General features: G+C 36.5%; 1 protein-coding gene across 1 annotated transcript in view; it reads left to right on the top strand.

Moving 5' to 3' along the window:
• The first annotated feature begins 2,145 nt into the window (after positions 1 to 2,145).
• Positions 2,146 to 10,729, top strand: part of LOC129270461 (E3 ubiquitin-protein ligase SMURF2-like) — a 39,344-nt gene continuing 30,760 nt past the window's right edge. Inside the window, exons 1-2 of the mRNA XM_054907841.2 lie at positions 2,146 to 2,158; positions 3,063 to 3,171. Coding sequence (XP_054763816.2) covers positions 2,146 to 2,158; positions 3,063 to 3,171 — 122 coding nt within the window. The remainder of the gene's footprint in view (positions 2,159 to 3,062; positions 3,172 to 10,729) is intronic.

Below are 10,729 nucleotides of genomic sequence, written 5' to 3'. Positions count from 1 at the left end.
GAAGTGGCAAGATTACAGGCTTGATTGAAGTTGTTCGTTGTATTTTCGAATGGAGAGCGGCACAAAAGAATGAAGGAAACGCGATGTTCGAGCCCTCATTGATCTATACCGCCTTCCAGATCGCATTTGAATATAACATGAGTGGAGGGGGTGGTCCTTATTTTGTATGATCTGTGAGGCCTGTTTCAAGATTGCTTGAACGCATTCATTGGTCACATTTGCCACTTCTCCAGTAATCTTCCCAGCACAATTGGCTATTTTCTGCAATTTCTTCATGTCTTCTTGTCTGCACCCTCCGAACCAGACAACACAACTGAAAAGCATAACACTTTCTATCACTGATTTGTAGAAAAGCTTTAACAAAATTCTATCAACATTGAAAGAATTCATTTTCCGAAGAAAGTATAATCGTTGTTGGGCCTTTGTATATAGAGACTGACACTGATCCTTCCATGAAATTTCACTATCAACTATAGTACCCAAATACTTAAAGTTGTTAACATTTTCTATAACCTCTCCTTTGAACATAATATAGAAAGTCATATTCTCATTAAGATATAAAAAAAGGAGTATTGCTTTCAAGGTATGTCACTTTTATTGTGTGAGACACACTAACCTCTATAGTCGACCCATTCTCATTACAAGAATAACTGTATTCTGCTTCAAATACATGTACATGTACTGTACCTCTAGAGTTGACCCCATTCTCATTACAAGATTAACTGTATTCTGCTTCAAACATATACATGTAGGCCTACTGTATACATGTACATCTATGCTATCTGTTCTAAAATGCTCCATGTAGAAGCCACGGAAGTTGAACTGTCTTATTGCTATTGACAATTTTTTATGTCTACCGGTACTTATTAAGTTTTAATAGATACTGTAATACTTGACATACTTGATTGTTCTTTATGCAAGCCATAGCCTTGATAATCTGATTTGGGATTTTCCGCTCACATAATGAGCCTTTTCACCACTCTCTGTGGACCATTCAAACAAAGAGTTCAGAGCTCGAAAGCATCGCATTCAACATTCATTGGCTTTCACATCCTTTCATTTCTTAAACTTATCAACATTTTAAAAATATGATTGCTGCTTTTAAATGAATGCTCTATCTTGGTACATGTAACTAGGAAGCAGATTCTCAAATAATTATACCAGTAACTGTTTGCGGACATCCCATATCATTGTTGATTTGATTACATACACGTTTAAAATGAAATAAGAAATTACGACTTCATGGTTTTGTGAAGCATCTCATCGAATGCATGACTACCGTTTTTGCCGGATGTAGCAACAGCATAGGCCTATTGGCAGACTGGATTCAGGGAAGTGTAATTCATCCATTAATGGGTTAAAAAGAATTACTTGATTTTACAGGAAATATCAGAAATCAAAGTGAATCAGAATATATCATTGTCTATTCGGCCTTCAAAGTAAAACCTTGGACAATTACTTATGTTTGCTAACTGTTGCCAAGGAGGTACTATTGCCTTGTTCTCACTTTACGTTTCATTGATGGTATTGGTTTGGCCTGCATATGTCCTACTTTCACTGAAACCTACTTAAAATATAGGCATTGTAATGGCTGCTTTGGGAGTACGATTCATGGGTCATTGTCAGGGTCATAAATAAAAGAAAGGGACAGACGGCTATGTTAAAGGGAAAGTGAGAAACTCTTGTGGGAAATGACAATTATCATATTTTAGAAAGAATATCATCAAAGTTCTGAGGTACTTGTACTCTGCAGAGGATTGCTTCTCAGATGCCCGATATTTAGGGTGTGACCTAAAACAGCTGACATTTTGGGGCCATAACATCTGTGTGTAGTCCCATTCATGTATTTCTGTGTGCCATTCATGTTTGAATCTCAGCAGATTTCAGTCATTTTCTCTGATTCCCAAATCTTGCAGTATGCATGAATCCTTGGGTGCATACATATGTACATTTAGTCCAATCACTTTGAGACAGCTGTTTCCATGGTTCAATCTCATGACCAGAAATGATGCTCATTTTACATCGGTTGAGAGCAAGAGCGATCACTCATTGATGTTATATTTCCTTTTTAAGTTATTGTAAGTGCTTTGGGAGCAGAATTATTCTTTGTTATTCTATAATGTACAGCACTTTGGGCATATTACTATGGAAAGATGCTGTAATTGTCAAAATGTACATGTATGACATTGTATGTCTTTATACAGTAGTTCTAAGCCTGCTTTCGGTTTGTACAGGCATTGTGTACTACATGTAGTTTGTAAACACTTCAAATTGACCATCAGTTATTTTGTACTGAGCGGTATGGTGTGCAACATTTGGCATGTCTGAAACTGAATTGATGAAAAATTGCTTGTACCATGGAGCTATGTGTTTTATAGCTCCATGCTTGTACCTTCTCCGCAGTAATTGTGTTATATGTTTGCATTCTTGAATGTACACCATGAAGATGCTGCTTCATGTATAACTGTAGTGCTAACCTTATTGTTCTTGTGTCCTACATGTAGAACCTAGTTTGGTGCCAGTTACAGTATGAATTTAATTTCAAGAAAATAATGATGCAAAAGCAGATATATTATTGTCATTGAATTTTATTCTCTTTTAATTCTTAGAATTTAGAATCAATGTGTAAATGATCAATTTTTTAGTTCACTGCTTTTAATGGCAGCAGGACAATATGAGTGTGGACTTTTCTGAGAGGCTTTAATACAAAGTCCTAACATTTTAAATTTACTCTTGTCTCTGTGAACAGGAGGGGGGGGGGGTGGATTGACCTCACACTTGTTGCAATCACCCTGATCTTCCTTCCACTTTGCATGAATTTGTGCATCCTCCATCCACAACCTAACATTCTTGCTCTCTCCATTTTGCTCCTTCGATGACATTTTGGTCTTTCCCTCCACAAACTGCCAAACTCATACCCCATTACCCTTTTTAAGATATGCTCGTCAAACTTGAAAACCAGAAATCTGAACAAACACTACTTCAATAAATGTTTTATTGTATTTATTGAATACATATCAATATATATTTTTTCTCTTGCATTCTTGTTTTCTTTTCTGCAGGGTTACCGGATCCCTTTGCCAAGGTAGTGGTTGATGGATCAGGGCAGTGCCATTCTACAGACTACTGCAAAGGAACTCTCGACCCAAAATGGAACCAGCATTATGATTTGTGAGTAATTCAAGCATGACTGACATTTTCCATCTTTTCCCTTTTATATTATGGAGTGCTTTGAGAGGCATGGTTGTTTCTAGAGGCTCAAGGGGACCGCAACGCGACTATGCCCGAGGGCATGGTCTGGCAGATGCGGTACCTGCGAGCCGAAAGAAACAACCGTGTCTCGAATATAAAAGCAGTCCATATATATTTTATGAACCAAATTAAATGTTAGATCTAGCCTAGGGCCTAGTATATAAAAAAATTCTAGGTCTAGATCTTAAACAAGTTAGGCCTAAAAAGCCCTAGATCTAGCCTTTCTAGGCCCCAGGCTAACGTTAGGCCTAGATCTAGGCCCTAACTTAGCCCTTCAGCTGACGTTAGGTCTCGAAGTCGAATATCAAAGCAGTCCATACCGTTAGTACTAGGTCTAGATATTTTAGGAACCAAATTAGGGTCTGAATAGATCTAGACGAGATCTAGTCCAATGTTAGCAGTCTTTAATCTCCATTAGAGTCTAAATCTAACATTAGATCTCGACTATGTCAGATCGAAATTAAACGGAACATTAGCCTAGGCCATCTAGATCTCGAGTCTACTCTTAACTTCTAAGCTAAAGTTAGATCTAACAACATTACCGGTACCTAACGCATCGTTGTTTGGCATACGGGCAATTCCATGGAAAATGTTCACTTTCGAGAAAAAATGAAGTTTCAGATTTCACTTAAGCAGTCAAATTTTCTTAAAAAGTAATCTATAAAGTTTCAATTTCCAATAGAAAAATCACAATATTGATAAAATTTTGTGTTTTTTTCCATCATCAAAAAAATAAAATAATAAATTGCAAAATATAAAAAATGTGGCTATTTTTAAACAATTCATCTTTCCTGTCTCTACTAAAAGCAAATAAGGTCCCACAGGTCTCTTTTAACTTTTGTATCGATGATTAATGTTTAAATCAACAGAAAATCATTGTTATATTTCATGCCATTCATCAATTTTAGAGAAATCGATCTTCAGATTAATGTGATTTCTTTACCATTATCAGTGTCATGTCCGTTACGTTTTTCACTTAAAGTTTTCACAGCTTACAGGAAATTTGTCTGAAGGTACTGCAGATTCAGATTCTATGTTAGAATTAAACCCCCTACCATGTGTAGCAATCATTTTCCCTGACCACTTCTCATTTTCATAAAAATGGCGTAACGGACATGACACCTAATATATGACAAAAGGCAGCATTCACAAAAACAAAATATTAGGCTCAGTGTCACAGACTGTGGTCAGTCTCAATTGCTTGAGGATAGCTGGATGTAATAACTCCTAGAATCTGCATGTCATTCTAGCTATTTTTAGAAGTTGGTAAATGATGAAAGTTCAGCTCTTGTTCTGGTATATTTTTCTGAGAATTAACGGTATGCCACATAATATTAGGATAAGATGCAGCTAAATCTGGCAACATACTCAGATCACAATCTGCATCATTTGTGTTTGAACAATAATTGATTATCTTAGGTGTTTGCACTGACAGTTTGGAGCATGATAAAACTCCAACTTGTGAATTCATGAGATCTTTGATGACATTGCTTCAAAGTATCTGACTTTCACCAACCCTCAACTTCTTCAGTGATGGCACTGGCTCACATTTAAAACAAGTTTGTAAATATTCAGATATCTGTGTTACATGATGTAGCTCTATGAATCCATGAATCTACAGTGGCACTTCTTCATATCACAAAGCAAAGAGGCTGTGGAAGGAATGTGGCGCGATCAATAAATTATGTCATCATAGTATTTTGGTCAGCCATAATCATGATTTGAATGATGTATCTTCGTTTGTACACAAGCAGCGCAGACAATACAATGAAATTAGATACAGCCACATTTGTCAGCAAGCAAGATCGTAAGATTTAGTACATCCAAGATTTGATGAAAGGATGATTATACCAAGGATCTTTATTTTGAATGAAAAAAATCTCAGAAGCGATTTACAAACATTCCGATTACCTTATAACTCGTACATAATCGATAATGAAAGACTGGTTTCCAGGTACTGCTATTAAAATTTAAAATACTTTTTAATATCATTTTTTTAATCTTGAAATTGACATTAATACTAGTACATATTCTTTATCATAAAATACATTTTATAATACAGGTGTATGTTCATCTTGGATTTAATCAGGTCTGGTACATTTTGTTTTCTTCTCACAAAAAATCTGATTTGCTCTTCTCAGTGTGCCTATGGTACTATTAAAGCATTGTATTCTATATAAAATTATCATGTGGGCTATAGCTATTAAATTAATAATACCTGCCAAAAGTGCCAATAATATCTACATTTTTTTCTTAAGAATGTTAGTAAAGGTACTTTGCTGTTACATAATTACATTCATTATTCATATTTCTTTCATTTTGCAACTAAGAAGTGCAGATGAAGTTCACTTCGGAAGGGTGTCATGTCCGTTACGCTAGTGTATATTGTCAAATAGTAAGCCATGAATAAAAAATAATCTTTACTATCAACTTTTTCTCTTTTAATTAGATGTGGCGGATGGTAGTAACTGGAAAATAATCATTAACTGTTGTTAACTGGCGTAAAAGAAATTTTTCCAAATATTTTTTTGTTTTATAAATATTGTACGCAAAGCCCCCCTCTCAAATTGCAAAATAATAGGAGATATTACAGATTACCAGTTATGATGTGTGTCTCTAACCTCTAGCCTTAACAAGTAACCAATAAGACTTGTACCATATCTTGTAATAAAATAATTATATTCGCTTACAAAAAGTGGACGAAACTGTCATGTCCGTTACGCTTCATGTGTCATGTCCGTTACGCTACATTTTGAGCTATGAATACAGAATGCACTGTAAAACTTTTGTTAAACACCATTTTATGGATAGAGCATGATCTTAAGGTTAAATTAACACCAGCGTCAGGTGCATGCAATCTAAGAATTCACAGGAATTTTGATAAGCAATAGGAGGTAAAAATGCTTCGTCCATTTCGTGTCATGTCCGTTACGCTGACAAAGAGTGCAATTTCTCCGCAACTGTTCAACGAAACGATTTGAAATTTCATGTGTATGTAACTGATACTTAAATGTGTCTGATAAGCTCAGTAGCAATTATCAAAAGACTGCTAATTCTACTGTATAAACCTTTGAATTACAAAAATTTGTCTGAACGTCATGTCCGTTACGCTGGAATTGCCCATACCTAACGTAACGAGTAATGTTATAAGAAAGTGCAGTGACCGTCTTGATCTTTTCACCTGACTCACCTTTTGTGAGCATGCATTTGAACGAACAACTGCAACAAGACTTGATGATTGATACATCCGTTATGTCCTTGTTTAAGTTAGTCTTCTTTTCAATAATGCCATATATTTTAACACGAATTAACAAGCAAAAGTCTAGGATCGGCATCGTTCCATCGATATGTCATATCCGTTGCGTGCACTTGTGCAATAAGCGCGTAAATGCGCGAATTGTCTAAAACTTTCGATCAAATCGCGCGGATATTTATGGTATCCGCAATCACCGCACAAAGCAACATTTTGCATGCAATCAAATGGGGATCTCTGCCAAATTTTGCTATGCCCGTCGTTAAGGGGCGGGTCAGGGGGCAACAGGCAGAAATCTTGTTAACTATGCCTGTTGCCCTTGGTTACCACCTTAGTTTGTTGTTTTGCAGGCATGGTCGTTTACATGACCTCAATTTTGACCAATAAGAGGAACAGATTTTTTGACATTCTTAAAGAGAGGTTCATAATCAAAGATAACCCCCTCCCAGCCCACCCCCCAAAATGTCATATGTTATGATGTATTTGTGGACTATTAGACTTCTTTTTATTCCCGTATCGGGCAAAGAATTAGTAAATTATGCAAGTTAAGGCATATAGGCCACGTCATTTTCAGAGGCTCATTTGATTCATTTTGGGAAATTTTGCAATTTACACTTGGTGTCTCCAAGAGTGAAGCAGGTTTGGCGCTTTGTATTACAGCATACTGTTGATTATCTCCAGTGTGCACTTCTTATTTTGGAAGTTCAATAGTAGTACCGGTTCTACTGTACCTATGTGCTGCTCTCCCAAGGCTAAGCTGGCCTTGCTTCTGGCTGACTGAATTTTGCTGGAGAAGTCTTTTCTATGAGCAGCTAACCTCTAAATTGCCAGATTGGATGATCAGGCCCCATACAAGCATAATGAATTATATGATGGATATTTATGATTGATTTCAGATTAAATTCATTCCTGCGATCAATTATGAAGCTTTTTTTGTTACAGTACAGGTGTGAAAATACAAGCGGGTAGCACAAGAATTCTTTCAAACAATGGGAAGGGACTGATTTCATAGTATGGAATGGAGGAAAAAGATTAAGTTTTAGATTGACTGTATTGATTTGAGTCAAGCAATATGCTGGTTGCAATGATAGAAAATACTTGCAGATATTGAAGTTCAACAAACCTAAATGTAAATCAATGTCTCGAGAATGGCAAGCAGAGATAAGACAGCGTCTGAATGCCATTATTTTGAAAATTGAAAATACTTTTTATATTATGGTACCCACGTCATTCCATGATTTAAGAGTGCAATTTTGCCTTGCAAGCCCTCTTGCAAGCGAAATCTGTGGCAAGTCAACGCACTACGTTGACTTCCCTTGACTTTTCGTTCTCGCTCATGGAAGGGAGAAAATGTTTAGCTATATTTGGGATGGAAGATAATTTCATGTCTTGGGAAGAAAACATGATTTACATAGATGTCTGGCAGAGGAGGCAGGGCTCAGCAAACACTCTCCTCTTTCTCTGCATCCATTAATTCTCCGTCAATTTGTCTGCCTGATTATCTTCCCTCTTCCCCTCAAAAACAAGACTGGCATGGTTTAAGACATTTGACTGGCGGCTGGGAGTGCTTCCTAGCGTGCCAGTCAGTTGTCTATGCCTGTTTTATCTATCATTCACCATCCTGGCACTCTATCGCTTCTCGCTTTTAGACCCTGGGTCGGTCTTGGAATGAAGCTTCCAGAGTTGCCTGTGTTGATTCTTCAAGGCTCCTTGCCCAGTCCCAGACAGGCTTCTTTCAGTTAGCTACTCTATGAAATCTTGGCAAGAATTAGATTTGAGAAACACTGGATTTGTCTAATCATGCAAGAGCTCTTGTCTCCTACTGGTTTTTAATATGCTTTGTTCTTTATGGCTGCTTTCTAATGCTGAGAAAAGTTTAAATTCTGAATATTGAATTGACCCTTTAAAGGGAGATGAAGCTTGTTAGAATTACACAATGACACATAGCAAAAAGTGATTTGCCACCCCCCTCCCCCCAAAAAAGACACCCTCATAGGTTTGAAGGGTTTAATGAAACAACCCAATGTTGTATGTTATTGATAGAATAGTAGAATAATTATTTTGAGTAAAAAATCAACATTCTTTATGGCATAATCAGGTTAATACTCAGTGATGTCCTTTTGTTTTACCTTACAAATGTACAATTGTACATCTCTCCGTACCAAAGGGGATTTTTGTAGGGGGGGCTATTAATTTGTTATGCAGGTCTATTTCTCATTTACTTCCAATGTTTAAGAATCAAACTATTTAAAGTGATCAAGGCAATGCCTTTAATTTCAGAATATGCTGGAGCAATGTATTTCTTAATAACTTCATCACTTTTTGCCTAACCGCGTAATGGAACAACCTCTTTTGAATATTGAGTTCAGAGACAGGAGGAGAACACGCTGTCTGTCTCCCTCGTCTGTTGAATTTTTAAATTGCAATTATGGCATTGTGTTGTAAGAGAGCAATACACACCCATGTTTAACACCCTGAAATTCACTCTGTCTTGCGCCCGCCTAATTAGGCAGCCAATTTAAACGGGGATGTACATTTCTCAAAGTAAACACAATTTTGATAGTGTTGGGTGTGAAGCTATTTGCTGGTACCAGTGTGTACTTACTGGAACATGCAGGGTTTTTTTTATTGGATTGTCCAACATTTGAATAACTCCTAGATTGAAATCATTCAAGGTTTATACTTTATACAGCAACTTTATTACAAATTTTCCCTCTACTTGTAGCTAATCTACCAACAGATTTTTTTCCGCATTACCTAGAATGAAAGATCCAGGCTGGCCCAAGACTTTGTACCATTTCTCATGATCTGAGTTTAGTCAGGCGTGGTTGGACCTGAACCACCTTTTTGCCTGGCCAAATATTGTTTTGACTGGCCAAAATAATGTTCCTCTATTAAGGCTTTATTTGGGAAGGGGTAAAAGTAATGTAGCTGTGAATAATTCAGCTGTGCAATTTAAGTTATAATGATCCTTTTCATAAAAAATTATTGTGAGATTCTTTCATGGTATCATGAATGTCTTATGTTGAAAAGACTACCTTGCCATTGAGGTTGTTTGTTTTGGAGAAAACAATGATGAAGACTAGAATATTGAAGCATGGTATGGGCTGAAGGATGTTCTGAGTTCTAACTTGTGCCTTTTAATCAGAGGGTCTTTGTAAAATATCTCATCAATGGCATTAGTTGCCATTTGAAAGAAAATCATGCTTGTACTGCACTTTGATTCAGCTCTATGGGTCTCTGTGAGAAATATTCATTCATTTAAAGAGAAATTCCAGTAGTTGCAGTAAACACTGATTTCATGAGAAAGTCTGTAAAACCAGGCTTAATTGTCAGTATATCATCGAGGATCTAGATCTGGTACAGTTACATAAACTGAACTTTGTGAAATCTTGAAATCTACGCTGAAAAATGTTCAGACTGAACTTCCCCAACACAGATAAGCGCACGTGGGACAGTGTATAATTATTGCTTTGAGCGTCGGGCCCGACGCTCTACCCAAATCCTGTGCTTATTTGCTGATTTCTCAGCAATTACACAATTTCTTCCAGAATCCTTTGGCACATGCGTTTTAATTATACAAACAGACACTTTGGTGGTCATTTCATTGGATTCTGTACGAACTCATTTTTATATCGTTACCAAAACTAGCATTTACCTTTAAGATGGGAAATGTTGGGATAAAGTTTTAATGATGAATGAACACATTGGTTTTTTTTTCTTTTATTAATCCCATTATTATTATTTTAATTCCCACCTTGTCTCTAATATTTCTTCTTTTTTTTTAGCATGCCCACAATCACATTCTTAGTACCAGATAGGGCCTATGTGATACAACTATTAGTGTATGTTATTAGTTAACATTGTGTATGTTATTAGTTTACATTTTTGGGGTTTGAGTTTTTTTTTCCATTATTGCTTGAGGTCTTGGATTGTGATATTGTTAGAGCAAGGCCACTCTCTATATGGACCACATTTATATAAGCATGGACCTATGTTAGGTCCATGCTAAAATACCTTAGTACAAGTGGAAAATGTGAAAGGGAACAATGAATGTCTGAGGCCAATAAATAATGAATCCAAGGCCCAGGCCTTGGTGGCCTTGATTAATTTAGGCCATGTTACTATTGTAATCAGAAGTGGACTGTGGAGCTTTAAGCAACAACGTGTAGGCATTAGACCAATGTTTATGAATTCTGGTCTAGAGTAAATCCATTCTTTGGA

The sequence above is a fragment of the Lytechinus pictus genome, chromosome 10 (assembly GCF_037042905.1).
Source record: "Lytechinus pictus isolate F3 Inbred chromosome 10, Lp3.0, whole genome shotgun sequence".
Lineage (NCBI taxonomy): Eukaryota > Metazoa > Echinodermata > Echinoidea > Temnopleuroida > Toxopneustidae > Lytechinus > Lytechinus pictus.
This window is presented reverse-complemented; position numbering and strand designations above follow the sequence as displayed.